This window comes from Opisthorchis viverrini (genome assembly GCF_000715545.1).
Source record: "Opisthorchis viverrini unplaced genomic scaffold opera_v5_252, whole genome shotgun sequence".
Taxonomy (NCBI): domain Eukaryota; kingdom Metazoa; phylum Platyhelminthes; class Trematoda; order Opisthorchiida; family Opisthorchiidae; genus Opisthorchis; species Opisthorchis viverrini.
The window spans coordinates 489,216-514,961 of record NW_008751910.1 but is presented as its reverse complement, the minus strand read 5'-3'; the positions used below and the strand labels follow the sequence as shown (position 1 = coordinate 514,961).

General features: G+C 42.2%; 1 protein-coding gene across 1 annotated transcript in view; it reads left to right on the top strand.

Moving 5' to 3' along the window:
* Positions 1–2,401: 2,401 nt before the first annotated feature.
* Positions 2,402–25,746, top strand: part of T265_09070 (hypothetical protein) — a gene marked incomplete at both ends in the record, with an annotated part of 34,363 nt that continues 11,018 nt past the window's right edge. Inside the window, one exon of the mRNA XM_009175049.1 lies at positions 2,402–3,316. Coding sequence (XP_009173313.1) covers positions 2,613–3,316 — 704 coding nt within the window. The remainder of the gene's footprint in view (positions 3,317–25,746) is intronic.

Genomic DNA, 25,746 nt, shown 5'->3' with positions numbered 1-25,746 from the left:
AACTGACAGTTTTATCCTGTTTGGGAGTACATAGTGACGTAATACAGTACCATATTACCGTAATAGTAGTAATAGTGAAAGGAAGAAAGCCTTCACTGTGGAGCTATTTATTAGAAAATGTCAACCGATTAGTTACAGACTATTGGACAGGGAAGCAAACTCTCATATACATCTTGTTTACGAAAACTGAACATCCACCTTCTCTTGAACGCCTCTTCCCGAACTTTCCTAGATGTTCATTGAGTGTTGCTCAAATCCAAGCAAATGCTACAAAGCGACTCCACAAATTCCGCAATAGATCTCGCGTTTCAATAGGCGCAAAGCGGATGTACGAGAAAACATACTACTCGCATGCCTCCCCCATCAGCAGTATCACCGTTACAGTAGTAGTGATAAAACTGTAATATGATCCACCTTTCACTTGAACAGTAGCTTGATTTAATGCATTAAGAACAGCATTATCTCCGCCATTCTGCCTCACGCCTTGATTCTGTGGCCGAAATTAGTGACTCCTAAGAAAAGCAAAACTGGCAGTAAGTTGCCATCAAGATTTTGATAACCCGTGTTCATTACAGAAGCATGAACTCATCCTCACAAACTTAAAAACAGCGTTCTTCCTTAAGATAACCACTGCCAAATAGGCAAAATTTACACCCAGTCTGATGAACGCATAAGAATTCTTGGGACGTCGCACGATGCATTATTACCATTTAAAATAGGCCATAGGGAAAAGACAATGCATTTTTTCCTTTAGTAGTCTATTTTGACGTTGCTCACATCACATTCACTTCAACGGTTCTCATCAGATGTTCCCGGGTTCGAACACTGACAAGGTCAGGGATGTGATGCGAGCCCGAAACCAGCACCACTTTGCTTTGACATGAATCATCCTACCAAGATAGGGGGAAAGTTCTTCAAGTGCAAGTGACGTGAGTGTACCTCAGGTTTGTAGTTGGTAGGCCAAAATTGCACTGGTACATCTAAATATAGCATACCAGTCTCAGTTCTGACGCACGTCAGCTTGGTCAACACACATTTAATTGTGGACCTTTTTCTATCAAACTTGAAAGTTTATTGTCAAAAAGCCTGCAGCACTATCAAAATGTTGCAGCTGTCCTGGCTGTTTCATACCATGTGAACAAACAAGCGGCATATGGATACGACCATAACCTTTCAGGTTCACCCCCATATATGATGCTTCAGAATCTGATTCGGTTCTTGACCAGTAACACTGCAATTTCATAAACAACCTCCTATGGTTTCGGCGATAATTACGTGAGATAGATTTTAACTGTTCTGTTGGCATGGTAGGTCAGAGGATAGTGGCAAAACTAAAAAAGTACTCTTGTTCCTCTTTATTTCACAGGTGCATGAAAAGAGGCCAGGTTAGAAAACACATAATGCCTGGAGTAATTAATAGCTATATTTATTCGTGCTCATGTTTATATTCTCAATAATTACTCCCACTATAACAAGGCGCTCCTCTGACTGATAATAAAGTTGTGAAAGACTGTCCGATAATCCACCGTCAGCCTGATCTTTCTTTGGGGCCCTTATCCTGAAACTCCACACCAAATGATCCAATACATTCACTTCACTTTCAAATTACCTTTGCGTTAACGAACCACTAAAGCGATGGGTGAAACCAACCTTTCCAGTATCCTTAAAATTAGTGTCTAACATCACGAAAATACACATCCATATCTGAATATTCTGCCAACTGAAAAATGAGACAGTCTGTGGATTAATTCAGTTGACAAATATGACAAGCAGGGGATTGGGTTAGGTCCCTCGTTAACATATGTGTAATCTTCAAACGCCCGGGTTTCTCTAACATACTATCCTCACTGAAAACCTGGTGTGATGATTTTCTAATCGGTCCTCAGTGTGATGGGGTACACAAAATTCCATTGAATAATTGAGAACTCCAGATAGGTTAGCTGTGAGATCAGAGACCTCTAGTCAGAAGATCACAGGTTTGCATAGACTACTGAGTTTCAGAGAATTGTCACTAAGGGTAAGTAGCGGACTTCCGGTCAGTATGGTTGATATATCAAATGCAGAGATCTGTCGAAGAGCCGAGCTGAGTTTTGCTCAGCCATCAGGAATACGACAACCACACGACAACTGCTGAGCAATGTAGATAAACATATGCACAAGCGTACAAATGGCGCGACACAGTTTCACTCATGCACCTTGGTAAGCTACCATCAAACAATAGGTCCTATTGTTGGTTGTGTGAATACCGGTAAAGCCGTTTGTTGGTGTACGTTGTGTGTATATGCGCGCGCACCTGTTCGTCTTTGGCGAGCTTTTCGCTGGCTGTGCTCTGATTGGCTGAACCAAAGTTGGCTTTTTTTACCGTTCCACGCAGCTCCCGCATTCGCTGGTTAGATTCCAGAATAAAGCACAGAGGGCAGGCGCTTGAGAAAAGCCAGTGTGCACGTGTCGCTCCCTCAGTGGTGCTTACTTGTCACAGCCCCGGCAGTGCCATAGGACCTGAAATTTTCGCGTGTTTTGTGACAAGAACTTGGGAATTTCTCGTCGCAAAAGTGCGTGTGATCGCACTGATTAAGCTTGTGAGTTCACTGTAGCCAGAACCCAGAGATACCATGTCTACAGGATATTGGGAACCTCACCGGTGCCGGTTAGAATGGGTTCTTTTTCTAATCTATCTGAGCTCTGTGCTCGTGTCAGTCAAGTCCGACTGCCAAGCCCACCCTTCCTTTATTGCTTGCACACGTGCGGTGCCTAGACTGACGCACCTTGTTAAAGCCGGTCAGTTATCACATGTGATGATAACCCAATACGATGGTGAACTGAGTACGGACATTCCTGAAGGGTACGGAAACTACACGGTGAAGAGTTTGCAAGTTTCCAAGTCACGAATTACCAATATTCAACCTCGATTCTTTGCTCGACTATCCAACAATAAATTGAGTCACCTAACACTCAGCGCTGTGAATGGGACTCTGCACTTAGATTCAGGAACACTGGGTGGTCTGGAAAGCGTGCTTCATACACTGTACGTGAGTGATCCTGTGCTGCAAGACGTGTCCTATTTGGCCAAGTTATCCCAGTTGGATCAGGTGAGCCTGGTTCGAACCAGTCTCGCTGAGCTTCCACCGAATTTTGTAACTGTACTGAGGCATGTGATCAAGTTGGACCTATCATCCAATCAGTTGACAACTCTGCCCTGGAGTGAAGTCGCCAAACGCATAGCGGATATAACGTTCAGTGAAATAAAGTTAGCGAACAACCGATGGCATTGTGACTGCGGTTTGAGGCCATTGGTGGTCGCACCACTTGAAGCCAAGTAAGTATCTTTTGCAAGTTTACTAATGTCTTTTGTCGGAAATTATCGATATTTCTGTAGAAACATCTTGTGGAAAATACCGGAACATATTCACAAGAAGCATGTATACTTAGAAATGTGACGCGTCATTCGCTACTGAGTCTTCGATTTGTTCCCAAAAAAAAACAACATTAACGATTGCATTGATGACGGGTTGACTTCACCGATCAACAAGTTTAGTTGCGTGCGTCTAACTGTTTGTCTTTTGAGATTAAAATTTCGTAAAAGGGAAACGCCAGGTTTTGTCTGCAGACCTATCAAAGGCTTACCGTGCCAACGTTTCCCGATGATCGTCTACTTATTCTTCTTTAAAAAGTCCACCCACAAAAGACATTAGCCATAGGTAGTCTGGATAGACAGGTCACGGCCCATCCCTCAGACACTCATTTGCACACGACGTTGGATGTCAAAGGAGACTCAAATGAATCCAGCTGAATCTCCCGTTTAGGGTGGTCTGCTATGAGTGGTGGTTACTTTCAGACAATGGTCCGTCCCTTTTAAAGCCGGCTCAAAAGGTGGAGCAAGTTTTTCATTGGGTTAGTGAATGATAATTTAAATTCTCCTGTCAGCCCAATAAGTCGTGTGAGTAACCTTCACTCATGTAATTTCTAACCTACAGTCCCCTTCAGTGGTATAGGAACAACTGAGATGAATGGGGGTCGGACTCAACTAGAAATGTCACCAGTCCGAGGCACACAACACAGGCCTGGAGTCTTGAGGGAATAACACTGCACAATCAGCCGATCAACAGATCGGCAGACTGTATAGTTAAACAACAATAGGCTTGATAATTTCTTCGTCAGAAGGAGTATGGTGACAGGGTTTTGATTTGGAAATACAATAAGTTTACCACATCTTTTCCGTCAGAATAAAAGCATGTTGTCCGACTGTTACTAACATCTTTCTAACAAACCTCATCCAAATAAAATTATAACGGAAACAGATAAGAAACACTTTCTAGTTTGGAGAAAACGGTTTTTACGAAAGTCTATGATAGTCGGGTTCCCGCATCATATTTTAGCGTCATTGAAGGTGAAGCACAGTTCATGCTTTCAAATTTCCCTCATTACTATCGGAGCAAGCCATTAGGGAGACAACCGCGCTTGATATATTGGGTTCCTCTGATTATGTTGAGGAGTGCCGTCTTGCTGTTCACTTTGTACGCTTCATGGACGACGTAAGCGAAGCACCTTTTCCTTAGTTTCAAAGATTGAACTGGCTTCAGGTTGTCAGCCCAGAGACAAGTACTAACCGGGTACCCTAGAATCCGGCGGCATAGACGCTTTTCAGGATTCAGCATTTGATGGACAAGATCGGCTCTTCCCACACTCGTCTGTATCGTTCGTGTGGCACAGCGAGGGTTTCTGTCCTTGTAACCTAGACGTCCATCATGGGCGTTCATCTTCGGGGTGAGACAAGTCATGCATGCTCGCTTTTAAACCATAGTCGCTAACCTTAAATGGTGTATCAAAGCGACTTCGTTCGTTGGAAAACTAGCTCTGAATCCTGATTTCTCATGTAGTAAGTTGGGAGGTGGCGTGACGATGACAAATCGCAACTGGACACTTCGAGGTTTCTTTACTGATCACGTAGGCGCAGTGTCAATACCTGCTGTTGTTCTTCTGAAAACAGACTGTCCCACATTCCCTTTCTTCCTTGGCACACATCGAAGAGTTTGAGACGAATACTGGGTAGATCACCAAGGGAAATGATAAAAGTCAAAATTAGCGAGCTGTTAATTACGTTTCCATAAATGTTTGCTTACCGTTACAGCATCGGCATTACACCAGCACCGTAGTCGAAACATGGGATTACACAGCCTCATCTTTTTCTTCATGAAAATTTTTGAAAAATATGCTTGCTCAGTGTGCTAGTCAAGGCTCAGTATAACACTCTCAAAAACAACCTCATTGATTATGAAGCAAGGCCTTGTGATCCCAAGAATGCAATGGGTCAGTGTATTCCTAATGCACCAGATCTAAAAATGAATTTTACTTCTCTCTGGAAAAGAACTTGTTCATACCAAAACATGGGCTGACGAGATTTGTAGGTTTCTCATCGGACTCATACTTACAACGAATCGTAATAAGCTTTATTCAAGAGACTGTTGGCTGTTGACGTGCGGACACACCTAAATCAATCAAATAAGCACTTGTTGGCAGTTCAGTAGGAATGCATATCATTCTTGAAATCGATCCACACATGTCACTGCTAGGACACTAGTTAAGAACTTCACACAATGCTCAACGAAATCAATAATCTGCTTCGATGATTGTGCCTACCCTTGTTGCCTTAATGAGGTGATCAGTGCTGTACTACGTGTGGAAACACACTTGGTCAGGTTAGCACTGTTAAGTAATATCTTGATTGTGCTGGGTTTAAAAACAGTTAAAATTTCGGTTCACCCAGAGCCTCGGGATTAGATAATAGATATATAATGTGTATATATAAGAATAATAAATAATAATAAAAATCGTTCGGTTGTAACACCCTTTAGGTGTCTAGCTGCCATGCCTCCAGAATGAAGCACGAGGGATGGGATACCGCCAGATTGCTCAAGCAAAGTTAAGGGAAGTCGACGTATAGAGGCCAGGTTCAAGCCACGGACTTTCCGATCCGTACATTCTTGCTGTAACCATTGAGCCATCTGGTACTTTAGATTGGTAATAGTTAGGTGAAGAATTGTCAGCTTGTGTGGACTCACAAGGAAACGATCTGATTTGGCTTATATCCGAATTTGTTTCACCTGTTGAGTTTGATTGCCAACCAGTTTAAAATGTACATGGTTTACATGAAACTTGGTGAAAAAAAACCTAGCCACCTATCGTTAGCCTTGAAAAAATTGAAGTCCAGATACATCTGTCAGGGACACCTTCACTCTGTAAAAAGGTTTTTTTCAAGAGGTGGTGAGAGGTTTGTTGTTTAGACACATTGGCGACGGCAAAAATCGCAAACAAGAGCCAATACAAGAAGTCAGTGTAACAACCGCTGGGCTTTCTTGAGACGGTGAGCCTATATGCCTCACATTCCTACTTATCGTGGATTTTTTCTTGTGAAACGGACATCACCCTATCGCGCAACACTTTATTCAGTGATTCAACTTACTCCTACCCTACTGGTTGTAAAAATCCAACCCTTTGAGAGATCAGCCAAAAGAAATTATCGATACTGATGTCACATCCACTATTGGCTGGGTAAATCCAATAGGAGAATTTCACTTTAATGCAATAACGTATAAGGTTGCAGAAAACTCTTCGAAATCCCGTGAGTGGTTTTGTCCTTCTTGAAGCTAATCAGATAGGCGCAATCACCGCGTTTCGCTCATCCTTATGTCCTACTTGAACCCAAACTGTATGACATTCGTGAGACATTCATTTGCAAACCGAGTTTTGACGATAGAACCAGCTGCAACTCAGCGGAATCTTCCATGTAGCGAAGTATCATTCTCGTACACTGATGTTATCCTGCTGGTGGTGAGGATGGATACTGGACAAATGAACGTGAAGAGCAGGATGGTTTTATTGCAACTGCTTGAACTTATTGGGTGACTGATTTAATTTTCGTACTCTGGAGGCTGAGCAGTAGTACTATGTGCTGGAAGAAGACCTAACTATTCGGACTTTGTATATGGTGGCTTGCTGACTGTGAACGTAAAGCTGGAAATGATGACTAGCGAAGCTAGGAAATCCAGACTTTTGGGGTTAGGTAGCTTTTCCGGATGAAGCACTGTGAAATCCAAGGTTAGTTCCACTTTCCACATATTTTACACGTTGAGAATCGTAAGATAGCGAGTATACTATCTTTTCAGATTGCCAAGCTTCTGTGCTTCAGTGCTAAAGCGAGAGAACTGCAACATTGTGTTTTCAAACTTTCCCGCAGTATGAAGATTTTACCACAGAGCATGGTAGGCTTTATCCAGTCCTATATTACCAATATAATTCACAGATGTGCAAACCCACCTATCTATATGCCTATGATGATTCACTTCATCGAGAGGTTTCCTTGTCTTCCCATCCCACGATTAATTTACATTCAGCACACACAATTTGACCTTGGAATCGACAACTCGGTGTTTGATTGATTGCGGAGGATTTCGACGAGGTCGCTTTTTACATCATTTTGCATCTAAAGGTGACCAAACTTAGTGACTTTTGGTCAACTAAGCGTAAGTACTTAGATGATTAGGGATGATCTAGGAGAACCGCGGAATAACTGTACTCATCGAAGGTAGACCGTAGGTAGCCGTTCGGAAATGTTAGATGGTCGGATGATTCACTGTAATGGCAGGACGGTTGAGATCTGCTTGTTGGAAACTATTCCGGAATTCATAGTGTATTTTGTCGACACTGAAACTGTTCGCCACTGAAATCAAATGACATTTGTCTCCGTACGTCTGTCTTCTGAGCACTCCCTCATCACGCTTCCCACAGAAAACTTTAGTAGGTCTTGGATTTTATCTACTGATTTGTAGAGTGGTTCAGGAATTACTTAATAATTTGGCCACTGGGCATTGTGTTTGCTGTTCGGTGGACAGGTAGACGTGCCAGATGAATAATAACGGTGAAGAGCGACAAAAATTGTTCGTGCATCCTTACTTCACCCACATTGTCGTTAACACTTCTGACGCACAGACAACCGTGCTCGTCCAATTTAATGCACTCTGGCTTGTTTTACGACCAGGTTACACCTCCAACAAAGGCCATAGCAACCAAGTTGTCTTTACCTAACAGCCCGAACCGTTTGCAGGTCACGTGTGTAGATGTTGTTTTACGTCTCTATTTGAATGTGTCTTGCTCAGTGTGTGCCTTGGCAAGGAATACTAGGCAGTTTGAAGTCGAATGGCGCGCGTCCAATTGTCCATAAAGTTGCCGTTGCGTAGGTGTGTGTGTGTGCCTGAACATCATTTACAGGGTTTTGTGCAAAAACGATTATTTGCACAAACCGTCTCACAAGTTGAGTGATGTCGTTTTTCACTGGATTTGTTGATACAATTCTAACAAAGACAATGATCGATTCAAAACCCAGCCGTAGCACAAAGTACCCGGTGTTGTCACCACCCTAGGTTCATCAAGAATGCCAAACGCACCAAGGGTTGCTCGGCGATTGGTACGTCCAACACGGAACTTTCGTTGGAAGTTAAGCAATGCACCTAAGTAGCATGTCTGATTCAACAGTAGGACTCAGCCCTATGAAAAATTCCCACGGGATCTATGACTTAATTAATCGTTTTGTGTCAGTGAATTGGCCTTTGACCATTAAGCTGAATGTGGTTCGTTTGCTTTCCGTCCTCTTTGCATCTATCATATACCATCTGGCTCCATTGGTTCACTTTTCCTTCCGGTTACCTTGTTGGTATCTGGAAGACCTTGATATTTAACTCATACAGATGGCTCAGTGGTGGTGCCAATATTTCTAAACTGCTTCTCCAGTAAAAGTTGGTGGTGCGTCACACTTTACCTTCACATAAGTGTTTGTGGATAAGCTCAGTAGATAGATAGTCACCAGTTTGACTATGCCCCGCTAGATTTTTGAGATATTTTCGGACTTTTCAGTTTATAGATTTTTTCATTGAACTTGCCTGACGTGGATGATTTTTATTGCCTCCTGGTGAGCGAATTCGTCACCCAAGTAATTATACGGGCTTTGAAGACTAAGCGGTTGACGAACGTGGTCTGGAAAGGTCAGAGAGATGTTTAGTCGGACGTTATCGATCAGTATTCAGTTGAACCTACTGTAGTTATGCTGTTCATTCGACCCACAGGTTCTCAGATATCCTGCTTTATTTTGATTCATCTGGCAGACCAGCAACCACAACTACTTGTGTGATTTGAACTTGTCACAATTACGGAAACTAAAAGTAGCGTTCACACAACCACTCAAATTGAGTGTGAAATGTTACCTGGGTTATGCATCCATTAAAGACGTCAGTACACTGAGTATTCAAAGCAAATTCAACAGCACTCTGTCGTAATGAGTAGTATTCAACAAATGATTTATCATGCTTGTGTTTCCTAATTTGGTTCCATGTATTCATACGAGAAACTATTATAAGACGGTCACAGTGGTTATCGGGTGTATTTGTACACTTGAAAAAGAAAAATTATAGTTTTAAGGTCAGCCACTAAAGGTATACTATTGTGTTTCGTAAGTTATACACTTCCTGAAAGTATCAGATGCTCTTACGCATGCGGCATTCTTTTAGACAGCTGAGTATTAACACTACTGGGAACTGAGTCGCGTGTTTAGAACAGATTTTTGGTTGGTGAGCCGTTTCCACAAATGATCTAAATCGACCTGAAAGATGAATATTAACATGATGAACCATGGAGAGAGATTGAAAACCATCTCGAAAGAACTGCATTATAAGCTCCTACTCAGAATTGTAAGCCAATGTCTCTTCAACACATGGTTGTCGTCTAGGCGCTTCAGTTACATGATATTAGGGCAGAAAGTGGAGATGTTTTATCCGCCCGGGTCGGACTATGACAAGACTGATGATAAATACAATTAAATGAACTAGTTCAAAAATCTTGCGGGTTTGTTTTGAACAAAACCAGGCATGTCTCATCAAAGGTAGCCGCCGGCCACCGGCTTCATCGATTTAGTTTGCAGCAAAGTAGCTGGTTATTCACTTTCCAAGTTCATGTAGATTTCACTGAGTATCCAGATTAGTATGCTGAATACTTAAGACGACAAAATGCTTGGCATTAGAAATACCGATGGCTGGGAAAGGGGGCAGCCTGACTATTGGGATAAACGAAGTCTGTAGTTATTTGGAACTAACCGCACGGTATAGTCCAGTCATATTGGCATTCGTTGCACACGTGAAGGAGGCATTATTGCAGCATGTCATAGCATTCTGCACTGGATTTATATTCCCATATTGTATGTACTCTTGATTGTAGCACGCGAAAGTATCAGTCAACGTTAGCGTGTAAGCAATCAAATATATGCCACTTCAGCTAGTCGCCGGGTCACAAGAAATCGATCGCTGTATCTAGTGTGGCAGCCTAATGATTTCTGCTACTTGATTGTAATATACTCAGTTTTTTCCAGATTCCAACAGATAAGCCTGTTACCTTGTTCTTAGTTACGCATGTATGAAATAACATTGGACGAGGATCGCTTGATAATATTAGTTAGCCAATGGTGCTGCACATTCACACATCAGTCGGACTGCTCTTGGTTCTAGGGTGAGATCCAAATAAGTCGTGCCTGTGACCTTGGTGAGTTGCCTCGCTGCCTTACCAGCGCGCGCAAATCTTCACTTTGGACATTCGGAGACCACGAGCGATTTGACATGCCAGTCCAAGCACAAGAATGTAGTTCTATTGAACAATGCTGTCAGTAACGTGAATGAACGCTCGAAGTGGTGTTCACGAACCTCCATGCAAACCACCGAACTTACTACTCTGCTACAGTTGAATCCTGCTAGAGCATAATTCGGTTCTCCTTGACGTCAGTAAAATCCGACTTTTTTTTTGACACAGTATGAGATATGTTTGTAATTTAGGCGAACGATAGATGGGAACTTCGTTACACCAGTGGTTTTGATTAAAAACGCCTTTTTAAAAAAGTCGCCGCCGATACAGAGCCGATTACTGCCCAGAGCTTCACAATGTGACCTTTAAATTTCAGCGAATTCACCGAAACGTAATCAGGTACTGGATGTTGTCACACGATCAAACAGAGGCTATTTAGACGCCACTCCGAATAACACGTCCATTTGTCCCAAAATGCACGTTCAGGACAAGTGTCGATCGTAATAGGACTTGACCTGAGAAGTTCGATTCAGTAGGCCTGCCATATGTATTTCAGTTCATGCCGTCTATTTTACCTAATTTATTGGTTAAAATTGGCCTCATTTCAGACTACTATTATTTTGTCAAGACGGACTAATGTTGAACCATTCAACCAACCGGCATATTTGGCTGTCAACTATTAGCAATCAGTGGCAAATCCTCTGTAGTCATCATATTCCTCGGGTAACTGTTAGACGTCAAACCAAGTTATTAAATCTGAATCGGGTAGTTTAAGAGTGCGAGACACGACGAAACCAGCAAAAATGGTAAATACAATTAAAAAGGTGACTCTTTCGTAAAAACCCACAAATTCCTCGAATTTTGTCCAGCAGAAGCTAGTTAAACCACCTGACTGGAAACGCCCTACACAGAACTGCAGTCTGATCGCTTGGGGTGAAGTAGGCACGAGTAAACGCAACTTCCAAAGCATGATTGAGTCCTGTTACAAGTACAGCCGGAAACATGCAAATCAGCTTTGGTTAGGCCTTGCATAGGGATTGTGGGTGAAACGATGGGTTAGCTCAAGCCAAATTATTTTTTTCAGTAGCCTGTAAAGCCATCAGTCTTTCTTGACTTTCTCCACCCGCGTCCAACCTAGAACGTTCAAATGTTCAGCATTGGTTAATTATCGCAGTTGCTCACTGAATTTGTAATCAGTTTGGGTTTGTCATACACAGGCGAACCTTGTGTGTGCAGAAAATTGTAAGCACTCTTGATACTATTTAAAACCCATTTGTTCGAGCAAACATAATGTCTTTCATTCCCGTTCACCCAGAAACATCATCCCGGTGTAGTTTCGGTCAAACGTTGCACTCATTTCAGTCTTTGACTTCTTTTATTGATCACGATTGTTGTATTCAACTCACCAGGGAGTTGTACAGGTCCTCTACACCATACAACGTCATGAAGGTCATCATACCCCATACACTTTTTGATGCAAGTATAACCGCACTTGGTATGGTATAGTCCAGATTTCACATGTCTCTGAGAAACAACCCTGATAGAGAAGTTGTCTTCTTAAGATGCCTACCCTAGCTCGTTATCTGAGCTAAAATCGAAGGAGTATTCTACAAGTGCCCTGATATAAAGAGTGATGCAGTTAAAAGTTTTAAACCTTCATAACAAAAGCATCTGAATCTGTGGAACCTTATTCATGTTTACAAAACTGAACATGAGCGAACTTTTATTCCTTCAAATCATGTCTGTGAAACGTCAGACTATCTATGTGCTGTCTTTTCTACGTGACCTCAGTGAACTTCCGGGTACTTGTTTTTTAGATTAGTTCAGAGAAACGCCTTGTCTTTCCGTTTGATATTTTTCCTGTTGAACCGCATATGATAAAGCAAACACAAGCACTATTGTCGAAGAAACGGTTCGTTAACTTTTCCCATAGCTTTGTTGCTTTGCATTGACGGTCCGTTTCGGCATCCTTACATCGACCCGCGATAATAATAAAAGTGCTTCTCTGCAGAACCAGTGTAACTGTGATTTGGTTAACTTCAGGATCTTACGTCACTGACGAGTGCTAATCGCGACCCATAACACATTATTCCTGGCCAATCACTGATCCAATACGTGGGTTCTTGTTGAACACAACACAACTGATCAGCTGCATCCATGAAGGGGCTCCAATAGGGCCTAGCATGCTTTTGTTTCCAATTTTACGAGGATGAAGATGAAATTAGAATGAGCCATGAATTCAGCGAGAAAATGCACTTCGTGATATTGGCTGAAAGTTTTGTGTTCCACGTTTCACACGGACGTAGACAATCGAATAAGCCGACTGTTCTTTTGCCTATTGCATAAGTAAAATGTGGGAAGTCTAGGAGGATGTTTATGCGCAAGTTTACCCGCTTATAGTTAGGTTCCAAATTTGTTGAGAAATATGTATGAATGATCAACAATCAAAAAAGTGACCCGGCTACCAATATTTCAAAACTTTGATCACAACAAACATTCTTAAGCCAACTCAACAGGGATACCATAGAAATGTCCCACCATACGTGTAAAACGGTCTTCGATTCATTGCCATTTCTTATGCCATATTCATGCTGCGGAGCTATGGCGAAGCTAAATACATCCACCTATACTATTCGGCGTAACAACATCACTCGTTAGTTCGCGCAGTGGTACCAACTGATCTCAGAGGTGGTGAAATCATGAGAACTTCTGTCGGACTGTTCAGAGTAAATATAACTTCCTCTGGTCGCCTCTATAAATCGCTCGTTCAGTGTAGCCTACATCATAAATAACTTACCGTTCATCTAAGTGCCTTCTAGTTGCTTATGTTCAACTTGTTTTTTAAACTTGTCTTGTTGCCAAGATAGCAGGTGCTATGCAAGTTAGTTTACTCACATGCTCATTTCAAAGATACGAATGAGCTCGACACACGATTTGGTGTTACGCAAACCTTTGATGGGACAGCGTGGTGAAAGTCTGTGTAAAAGTGGATGCATCCTCAAGTTTCCGGCTGACTATAAGTATTACTAAGAGTCAACCGCCTAGCGCACTTTAAAGAAGTTACAGTGAAAAAAGATCGTATCCACAACCTTTGGTGAAGGACGTACATCAGATCAATCAACTATTTCCATGCCAAAAGGAAAATCTGGATATCAGGACATATTGCCATACGTTTTAAGGGGTTTTGGAAATCTTTTGGGTTTGGTTCACAATAATCGCCAGGCCGCCAATAAATTTTTGATACCTTATAAAAGGATGAATAATTAAAGAGGGGTGATATTTTTACCCGGGAGGCCCACATCTCATTAAGCCCTTTATTCGCTTGCCAAAAAATACCAAAAATTCGAAAGCAATTTTACAGAGAAAGCTACCTGAACTGGTCGGAAGTTCTCGCTCCGAATGCATTGAGCCCTGTCAAGATTGCACCTGGTGGTTGTTTTTGAATTTTACTCTATTTCGGCGTATTTTAGTGTTTTTTAATGTTTCTGAAAGGGCTGTCGCCTGTGAACCCGTGTATCTTATCAGAAACCCAGGAACTTGCCCTCTAGTAATCGCAGAAGGAATTCGACGAATTCGCTGTTGAATAGTGGCAATTCTGGAGCGGCTTGCTGCAATGGGATTTCGTCCTACCAAAAAAGCACTAACATCCGTGCTGTCAGTCGGTTTACTGTTGCTTAATCACATTTCCTCTAAAACGACGGACAGAGAAATACCGTGGTTTGTCGAATTGCTCGGCTATATGGAATAGGTATTAAGTACACTGGCAAAAATCTCGTACGCAGTTGAAGCTCAATCCGTTATTTCATTGTGCTGTAGGGTGCTGAGTACTCGCATTTTGAGTATCAGTGATGCAACTCAATGCGGCTGACGCCCATCTAAACATATTTTCCTCCTGTGTGTACTCGCTGAAGCACGGTGAGACTCTAAGCTAATCGGCATTCTCACATGGATTCAAGCCACCGGTGTGTGGACACACTTATCGAACAAGTTGTGATGTCCAACTTCTGAGCGTCGCCGCGCTACATGTGCGTAATTTGATCCTGGCGGTGTGTGCGTCTCACCGTCAAGGAAGTGACGTAGGTGGATCGAGACAAGGCTTCCGATACGAACTGCTCATTCTGGAATAAAAAGCACTGTGCTCATAAAAAAACTCATTCTAAAGCGGAGCAACGTGCACTTGCACAAGTGGAGTTTAGCAATTAGAGCGAAGGCACAGCGAACTGCGAAAAATACCCTTGGCATCAGTGTGATATGTCCATGCTATGTGCACTTTAAACATAGCAGTATTCCCACTGGTTAATAGAATGGTATACGAGACCGTCTTTGAAAAGTTGATCTTCATAAATTGGCTCAACGCGGTGATCGCGTAGCCTTCAAGCTGACCGTTACTCCAACTTAATCCAAATCGTTCCGAGTTCAGTCAAGCCTTCGTACCAGGTACAACAACTTTGTAATTACAATTGTTTGTTTCTCCACGGATATTACGGCTCAACCAAGATTTCAACTAGCTGAATGCGTTGCCATAAGCTTAGAAAACTAATTTTAAGTAGTATTTTTCACCGAAGAGAAACCTGCAAACAAAGGAAGCCTTTCGGTGATTGCGATCAGCTTTAATTCAAGTCAGCATAAATACAGTGGTTCTTTTGAAGAGAAACTGGTAAGAACTTCTGAATGGTTTCAAGAAAAGGAATCTTTGGCTGCTTGTATTGTAGTCGAAAACAAGTGGTTCAAAACGCATCATCAAAAGCTTTTTCCCATAAACCCCTTATGTTCGCAATCAATCCATAGATTTCTAAGTATAGACCATTAGATTTAAGTGCTCCATCCGTTGTTTACTGTTTAAGTCTAGCTGCTTTGCTTTTTTTACACATTGGCATGATCGGCCAAACAGAATTCAGGATGAAAATTTGCAAGTTTCAAATAGTACATATTGCATAGTCTCCGAAATTTTCGTCTGATGTTCTACTCTGGCTTTCGATTCAAGACACCGAGTGGCTGATCTCACCGAGATTTAAAATTTCTTCGCTAGCTCGGAGCATTTACTGCACTCCTAGAGAATTTCAAAATGTGATGTGGTCACTCTAATTGAATGAAGAGATAAATCCTGTATAAGGGAGATCTCATAGCACTGATATTCAACTACTCATGGTCGAACAGTTAGGCTTTCAACAACTGGTCGGGAGGCCATGAGTTCAAGCTCTCTGATTTTCTTGATGATACTAAGCAGGAAACAGCTGTTCAGTGCTTCTTGGCTTTTCACCGTATAAAAGGCGAAATTTTAGTTGAAAATTATATGGTCTCCACACATTACCATTAAATTTCCAAATGCCTAAGAGCAAATACAAAAGTACGTTGCTTCAGCTTTCCTCCGTTGCAGTATATTCGAATATTATTGTAATACACACACACACACTGAAACCTCTGCTTTATATTCACTCATTTGTAATTAGGATCATAATGATAACAAAGTTTTGATTAGTTCCATTCTGGTCAGCATTCGTTGCAGGACAACAGACAGACTTTATTGCCTGGTCATATTCGCATGATATAAACTGAGGATTTTGGGCGATTTTGCATGAGGTTGCTTAGTGATATTCTGGAGGCGAGGTTCCTCTCCGCATTGGTGACTGTTTATCGTGCCTGCTGTTTGACTTGTAAAACTTTTAAAACTGAGAAATATTCCGCTGAAATGGTGTTTTTAATCGTGAAATTCCCCACTGTTTCTTCGGTTACTTATCACGAAACTGACTTGGATATATAGCTCACGTTTGCAGCGACACCGTATTTGGATCTTGGTTGAGTGAGCCAGACAGTTGCCGATTGTTGATTTTGAATTTATTGCTTGTCCCCTTAACAAAAGACAGTGAACCTTTTGACATTATTAACTCCTTGCCAAGGAAGCAGTGTCAGTGTAAGGCAAGTTTTCTGTTTATAGCCAAGAAACCTTCGGTATCTCCAAAACCTATCTGTTCGTCCAAGCAGCACAGGCTTTTGGTTAAACAAAGGGGGTCGTTTTGAACACGTTTATATTTGACAACAAATACACAGAAAAGGGGTTGCTCCTATATATGTACCTTAACTAAAACTGGGGGCAGATGAAAATGTCCCGACTCAGTGGTATCTACGGTTTTGTCGAACGCACACGATGATTCTCGTTCTGGAACCATATCGATTAAGAATGGACAAAACGACGCCAAATCATAGGCGATTCGTCCAGTTTACGCAATTGCTTGGTTGACTCTGATTTCTGCGGCGATTTGCACTTCTGTGCAGTGGTCTGGTTTTTCATATTTCGAAAGCGAATCGCACCGTCGCCTGGCGTAGGATTTGCTCAAAGTTTGATGTGCGAGGCACCAAAGCTATTTGGAAATCAAAGTCTGCGCTTTTTTGACAAAACCTCCACAAGCTCTTTGAGAACATCGGCCTACGCCTGCTTAACATAAAATTCCTTCCATCCGGAGTCACTGAGCACAGTCAACCTGAGAACACCGTTCATTAAATATGCACAAAGATGTATATTTCATCGACACAAAACTGCTGTTGCACAATCATGACCTCCACATGCTCCATCCATAGATGGAAACCCACCACATAAACGACCAATATAGAAAAAATCCCACATAATCATCAGCCGTTGGAACTTTATCACAGCTTCATGAAAAGTTGGCTAAGCAGTCTTCCCTGGTTGTTACGCTGTTGTCCGTACCACAAAGAAATCAACACAACATGTATTAACTTTTCATCACAACCCTTGTAACCTCGACACACTCCTTAATGAGGTTGAAAGTGAGTTATCACGGGTGATTTTTACAAAACAAGCTATCTATGCATGCGAATCAGGCTTGGACGATAGAAAAGCTTTGTTGTCGATACAATGAAACACTGTAAATCGAGCGAATCTTTCTTGCACACGTAGCATCGGTTGAAAGTCAGTGCTTCTAAAACATTTTGAGATGCTTGCCACGTGATACTTGATCATCTATATACTATGTAGCCTATATTGTGAGGTGACCGTAGGGGTGTACAGAACCTTCCACCGGATAAGGCTATTCCCTATAGTTATTCGGCTCCTTTATACCCGTCCATCAATGACCGTTAGAACACGAGACTTGATGCTGGTCTGTCAGATTGTATACAAATTGCGGTAGGTGAAAAAAACAGTTACCCACGTCATTGAATTGTGCACCAATTTTCCATACTGCACCGACCGGATGAACATGCACGACCCTAACGGTCCTGACAATGCGTGCTGGTGTGGTAGTCTTGTTGACCAACCTTCTCTGAGGCAGTGATTCTTGATTACACACGCTTAGGGCCTTATTGCAGTACTGATATCACTCACACACTATATTGTGAGGTGACCGTAGGGGTGTACAGAACCTTCCACCGGATAAGGCTATTCCCTATAGTTATTCGGCTCCTTTATACCCGTCCATCAATGACCGTTAGAACACGAGACTTGATGCTGGTCTGTCAGATTGTATACAAATTGCGGTAGGTGAAAAAAACAGTTACCCACGTCATTGAATTGTGCACCAATTTTCCATACTGCACCGACCGGATGAACATGCACGACCCTAACGGTCCTGACAATGCGTGCTGGTGTGGTAGTCTTGTTGACCAACCTTCTCTGAGGCAGTGATTCTTGATTACACACGCTTAGGGCCTTATTGCAGTACTGATATCACACATCACACATGAATGATATATATATATATATATATATATATATATATAGCACACTGTATTTGCGACAGCAGCCAACATTCCCTCCTCCGCTGATTGGTCAGATTGGCAGTCTCAGTTGTATTCGATAGATCTATCTATATAAACTCGTTTCGCTATGGATTTTAAGCACGTTTGTCGAGAGCAAGCCATAGTACGCACACTTGAGACGGATGGATGCAGTGAGCCTCGGGCGCCGTCACCGAACAAGCTTGTATACAGGAGCTGCGATCATTGATTCCTTGTAATAATCCCACAGTAATTGTAACTGTACATAAATAAAGGCGTTTTTCTGCCATAAATCCTAGGCTCAGGTCTTTGGAGTTGATACGTCCTCTATGGACAATGATAACTGAATGACACGAATGATTTGAGTGTTCGCGAGTACTCAGCTGACGTGCCCCATCGAAGATGAAACGCATTGTCGTTGAGATTTTTGAGGTTTAAATGCATCATCCTTTCAGTACCATGATGAAAATATGCGTAAGCACCTTGGTTTCTTTTTTAGTCATAGATTTTCTTACCTCCCCATCTGACCAATTAGAATGTACAGTGTGGCTTGTAGTGTTGACGACAACCAACGCATCCTAGTACCAGACCGATGGTCACAAAGATAACATAAGCACACGATTCGGTAAGCAGGTTTCCTCGGACAAGTGGGTTAGATTAAAGCAGCTGCAAAAACCATATGGATCTATTTCCAGATGCTTAATATTGGCAAATTCGTCTAGGTTTGTAAACGAATTGTTTTTCCTTTCATGGCTGACATTGTCTCACATGGCAGCAAAACTGGGTGGGAGTTCCGAGCCGTCCTGTGTGACCCAGCGGGTGGCAAAAAGGACATCATACTGTTGAAAACAATACATCTCCATAGATTGTTGGTAAAATTACAGAGGGTTTTTTTTCAATGTGGCTGTCCTTGCTCATGCTTGCCAGTCTATTTGCAAGATAAGCCAGAAAACAAACCAATCCTATGTAAATAGAATAAAAAATTTTGGAATCGAAGCGATATCTTTTCCCTCTTTCAGTCGTCCTAGAGATAGGCAGAGTTTGTCATACCTTTTATAATACATGCTGGGCTTTTGACCAAAGTGGAATAGTTCTCCTCAATACCCGGACATATGCATTGCATGAGATGTAATAAACATATCAGCCTTTATGTGCTACTCACGTCAAATTATACCCAAAAAACTTGGTGGTGCTAGAGATTTCTTTTGTTTTGTAATTTGTTTCTCCTTGTTTGCTCCCCTAAGTGGCACATGGCTGATTTCCACTATAGCTTAGTAGATTAAGCAGGCGGCATTAACTACCTCTCACTGGAGGTGCAAGAATGAACGAGTGATATGACAACTGTAAAATATTTTCCATCCATGGAGTAACGGACTACTTTGCCTTGTATGGAGTGAACGTGTTTGGCCATGAACTATTGAGTTCATTGGGAAAACGCTAGTTTTACGAGGTTTTGGTAGCTTACCGAACGATGTGTGTGGACCAACACAGAGAAAGAGATTTCTGGGGCTATGGAACCTGTTCAGACAGAACAATCTAAACTTCAAAGTAGTAAGGTTGAACATGAACCGGAGACTTTTTCCATCCCTGTCTTCGACCCGTGACTCACGTCCTACCATTAAGTTTTCATTTCGAGCTTAACCAAGCCTCTATTCGTTCAGAAAATCGTCCAGTTGGATTTTCAATTGAAATTAGGTTGGGAGTATTTCCTCTTCGATAGCTTCTTTATGGCATAACCTACCCCTCAAGATCGATGCTTTCTGGTGGATTTCAACATACTTGCATACTATCGTGCTGAACAGTGGGTTCAAGTAGAACATAAGGTTGACGGAAACTCGGGGAGTGAGCCTACCTGATGAACCTCAAGAAGGGCGAAACCGGTCGTGGGCTGTCGAAGAGTTTTCAGCAACCTCGTGAGTAATTTACTTTATGAGAGGTGTAACTATCTAGTTTTCTTATCTAGTTATCTATTGTCTAGTTTCACATCTCCTAGAGTACTATCAATCCGAGCAAGCGATTTAATGCGTGGTTTAGGTTGATGGGAAAATTTGTGGTAGAATGTCTAGGATAGCTACTTCTTATCTTTATGAGCGTACTGCATGCCGGACGTTTACAATGAGGGATGGTGTGTATTCCCTTGTCACTTCGTCAAAGAGCTGAGAATTTCTCTAACCAGTTTCAGTATTTGGTACAACCAACCTATTGACCATTGATTCGTGTCTCTAGGAGTGTTACGCATGATTTCCAGTTTGGTTATCAGTCTGATCTACAACTATGCTCACTAAGGAAAAGAGAAGCCTCCCTTTGACTGGCCGACCATGATACTCACACCATAGATAGATACGGAAAATTTTGGAGATTTCATTGTGCTTTACACCCGTCTATCGTGAGAAGTCCAGATCACTGTACAGCTGTTTCATCATTGTCCCACACAAAGTGAATATGATGATCACTTCAAAATCTTCACGCCTCGCAAGCGCTCACTGAGTAAACGGGCAAAGAGGTATGTGCCATTTGTCAAGATGTAAACAGCAAACAAGAGTGAGTGCAACAGTTTAGTAGGAATTCGAAGGACCATTTCTAATGTGACTAAACTGGTTGGGTGAACACAGTTATGAAGTGTGTGCAATCATATTGTTTGTGATAATTTGGACCACGTGACACAGTCACGGATACACCAATCTTTAAGTCATCTGGGTTTGTGTGAGAAGGCTTAGTGACATGTCTACCAGGTAGGTGGGCTGGCGGTTGTATGCGAGTGAACTTTCCTAAACCGGATGTAGAAGGGTGCGAATAAGTGAATAGATTCATGTCGTTCATCTTAAAGACTTCACAAACCGAGCATCCGGGTGGCATCCGCATCGAAGTCGTGAATATGCGGACGAATAAATGACGTCTTAACTGAGATGGAAAACTGGAGTATCAGAAGTCATCTGGTATTCCTGAACCAATGGATTCACCGGTTGCCGGCATCCTACATAGACTACGTACAAATTTCACCATTATGTGATGCTCTATTACTGTCACAGAAAAGTCAGTCGTTACCTGCGTGGAAGGTTGAGAAACATGCACTGAACTTCCGTTACCAATGCGATGAAATGTCTCATGTGAAAATATCTGCTTGGAAAAGCACTGCCACATGCTGTCCTTATGCACATGTAAGCCTTGTGCTCCACTAAAATCAATGTGCAGCATGGCTCAATCAGGCAGATTTTACCCTGTGTTTCAAACGGAGAATAGCTTTAATCTTCTCAGCTACTCGTTGAGTCCCCTTGGATCCTCTGTACATCCAGGCATACTTGCAGAAATCTGTCACAGGCTATGAGCTGAACCATGTGTTCAAATATCCATCCACTGGTAATCTAGGAGTACTCGGGTTGACACTGATGTCACGCAAACGTCGTTTTTGAAGCAAAATACTGGGGAAGCAAACAAAACACTTCAGCTACATTCTTTTCACCATACGTTATGTAGGAAAACCATCCAATAATCCTATCAAGGCTTTTCCATTTTTACGACTGACCAGAATGTTGCATTTCATCAAGTTTTGTTCAAACTTATCTCGTATTTGGAAGCTAAACTGTTGGTGGACGGAGATGGACACTCGTTTGCAATTTACTTTGGTTTAAAAAAAAGACTTATAATTGGTATCGCACAGAGGAGGGTACTGCGATACCGCGAACGTCGTCTATGAGGCATCCTTGGTATAGGTACATCATTTGAAGGATTGAAGGAGACTCAGTTGCCTCTTGTTAGAACCATTTCAATTAGCAACTAGGTGTTTAAATGCGTCTCAAGTTTGTTATTTTGCTCATCATTAGTGTTACCAATACACCTTTGCCATCCGCTGCAGTGGGCGGTTTGAAACACCATGGCTGACTGAAAATTCGTGTGTGTTGTCCAGCCTGATATTCGGAGACTGAATAATTTCTTACAATGATGCTTGCATCTTCAAATCCTTGAAACCATCAACCCCCACACAAAAGTGACAGACGCACTTGCGTGTGTCGATGAGACAAAAGCAATCTCCTTGAACTATGGCATTTCAGTGGACGCTTCGCACTGACGTCAAACTAAAACGACAGAAGGTCGAAAGGTTTGCAAGGGCCCCTCTCTGTCTCGGAAAGTATGATAGGAAAATGGGTGTTAGCTTCTTATTCGACGAAATACTCACTGCTTTCCTCTGGTTTCACCATGAAAAGGTGGCCGTCCCGAGAAAACAGCTAGATTTGTCAGCTTTTGATCAACACGTCAGACACAGGTCTTTTCATGATACCTAAAAATACCATTTGTGGCCACTCTACAGGGCATCTCAGCTGACAACTGAGATGAACTGACGCTTTTTTTCATTACCAGTCCTAAACTCATTACTGTTGTTCTATACGTTCCAAGCGGGCATAATACGTCTATCTAAATGTTCGTATGCAGATGCGGCTCGCTGGCGGCAAGCTAGTTCGCCTATCACAATCTGCATTATTTTTGTCTCTTGTTTTATGAGAAAAGCGGTACGGGGGACTCACAGTTTGGAGCTAGTTTTGTGTCGAATTCATATACCGAGAACGGTAACCATGAAAAAGTTCACCAAGGACACAATGGACCACGAAGTGTCCTTAGTGTTTCGTGCAATGCAGGCATCCATGAGAATTAGTACATGCAGAGACAGTCGGTTCTCGAATAAGCACCAGCCTCCACTATCGCTGTCCGAATGTCCCCATATTTTGAACAGCTATTTAGTTTGTTGGACCGACCAACGTCATTCGACGAACGCTATGCTGTGGAAACGTTTGAAATTTGTTGATGGAGCGCACTTGATGGCAACTTTTAGTTAGCTACGTTCTGTGAACTTCTGAGCGAATCACCTTGATAAGGACTACGAAGAACTTCGAATAACTTGCAAAACACTACAAAACTGAAGACAGGTTTGGATGAAAGGCTTCCGCCGAAAACTGGAATAGTTTTGATCTCCTGCATAAGGGTAGCAAGTTATGCAGGAATCATTTCTTGTAAGACACACGAATTGCACACCCTCTAAGAGTCTAGCGAGAAGCCTTATTAAAAGTGTACCACGCCGCAAAACGTGTTCACTTTCTGCTGCCACTTTCAAATAATTCCTTTAAGTGAAGATATTTGCAAACCTGAAACCTGAAATGTATGAGGTTTTCAGATCTCCAGTCCTTCCACAAGAAGATTTATGTAGAAATTTGACACAAAATATGCTTCCAAAAGTGATTTGTTCTTCTCGCGCACTTACTAACCGTCGTCACTGGTGAAAAAAGTGAATGTTATTTTCATCCTATTTGATCATATTCGACAAATCTGTCGCGTAATCAGACTTCGATCTGGCCGTCCTGCTGGCGGGTTAGTAATCACACCATTGATATATTTTATCATTATTCTTTTTTGTATTCGTATTATTATTATTTGTCTGTCGCTGCTTCATGTATGACTAAGCCTATGACTTAAACTCGGACTTTCAACCACACTCGCTAGATAGCAAAACCGGTATCGTCAAATTATAGTGGCGTGAGCACACATGCACGCACGCGGCTGCTTCCTACACCCACTTCATTCCAACTAACACATTTTTTGTCTTGTCTTTTGAAGTCCACCAACGCTCCCGATCGATGAGTGCATTATAAGAACATTGAAATTGATAAATCACACGAGTTAGTTCTGAAATATAACTTAGTGCTCACCTCTAGGTTGGTAGTTTGGTATGACCCGTGCGCGTGTGCTTTTGGTATGCTAACAGATTACGTTCTTCGGGTTGGCAAGACGTTTTATCTGTTCTTTACTGTAACTGCGGCGACGATTCGTTCATTCAGCGACCGGCTGCATACCAGTGTTGCTTCCGACTTGTACCGGTTCGGATATTAGGCTAGTCAGGTCAGGTGTGAGTAATGGGAATGACGAAACACTCCTACTGTCAGTGACACACTTGCTTGCTTTGAGAGACATACGGTAGGCTTGAATTCTCAATCGTCGAAAGCTTAGCATTGTCTTTCGGTGAAAGCGCTTCAAAAACGCAAAAGGATGAGGTTAAATCATACTCTAATTAGGGTAACACCACACAGCATTCATAATTCAACGGTTTAACAGATAAGTTGCCATTTTTCAACACTTGCCGAATGCAAATGGGAACGATGGATTGCATCATTATTCACTTGGTACTTGATCAAGTACCTTGGGGAGGTGTTGGGAACTATTGCTGACTAGGCGTTCGCACCCGCTTGATGTTAACTGTTACTGAAAAATCTTATCACCAGAATACACAAACATAGTAAGCGTCTTAAAAAAGCCCCTCGGGATAATACACAAAATAGTAAGCGTCTTAAAAAAAGCCCCCCCGGGATGAGAAATGTTGTCTATATTTCAACTGTGTTAACAAAATGATGGAGAAGAACGCGAACAACTGCTTAATAAACGTTTTCAGAAAACTCTTGCCAACAATGGAGGAGAAACAGTGAAGGTAACTTTTACTGCCCCAGCCTAAAATTAATATCCTTTATTAGTGTTAGGGGTTGCGCGCACCGACGCAACTGCGGACTTCGTGTGCTGCAACTCGGCTCCTGAAAGTTCTGTCAAGCCAGAAGGACCAGCAGTGATCAGTTGAACAAAGGGAAGTGAGTTCCTGTAATACGATGGACTGTATAATGAGGAGGTTCGAGAGTGAAGGCGTATTGGTTAATGTGAAGGAGTGTGAGAACATTAAGTTGTCCCTCCGATGTTACAGCATCTCCACGTGTGTTAAAGCAGCAAAGCTCCTCAAGGAGAAGCAGGTTAACAGCCCTAAAAGCTGCACATACCCTGTGAAGGTCGGCAAATTTCTGCATAGGGTTTAAATAAACAGAGAATTCGGTAGCCCGCTGTCATCCAGAAAGTGTATTTTGTCCTCGTTAGCACGAGGATCAAGACTCTTATTGTTTATTTCCAGCGTAAATACTGCCTTGTGGATCAGAATTCTGGTCAGATGGTTCAAGATCAAGCAGACGAGATAAATCTTCGCGCGAACAGCTGTTATCATGGCAATGTTCCACTTTGAGGAAAGAAATGTGTGAACCGTTTCTTCAGCTAATAAGATATTAAACAAATAATACAGCCTTATAAAGACCTGAGCCGGGCACAACTATCGCTTTTTAATGATAGTTAACCATGCAGCCGCAAAGCTGGAAACAGTGGGACACTGGGCTTGCTTTACAGACCTGTTCAAGGTTTGGGGACCGATAACATTGAAAGAATTTCACTGCATACATTGGGAGTTGAAATGCATTTCGTTTGACTCCAAAGACTCAGCGTCTTTGTATAAAAAGGAGGAAGTCCACAGACAATTTTTTTCGGAATCACCCTACAGTGTATAATAGGCTAGATTGTGGCTCCGTGGATTTCGGAGCGGTC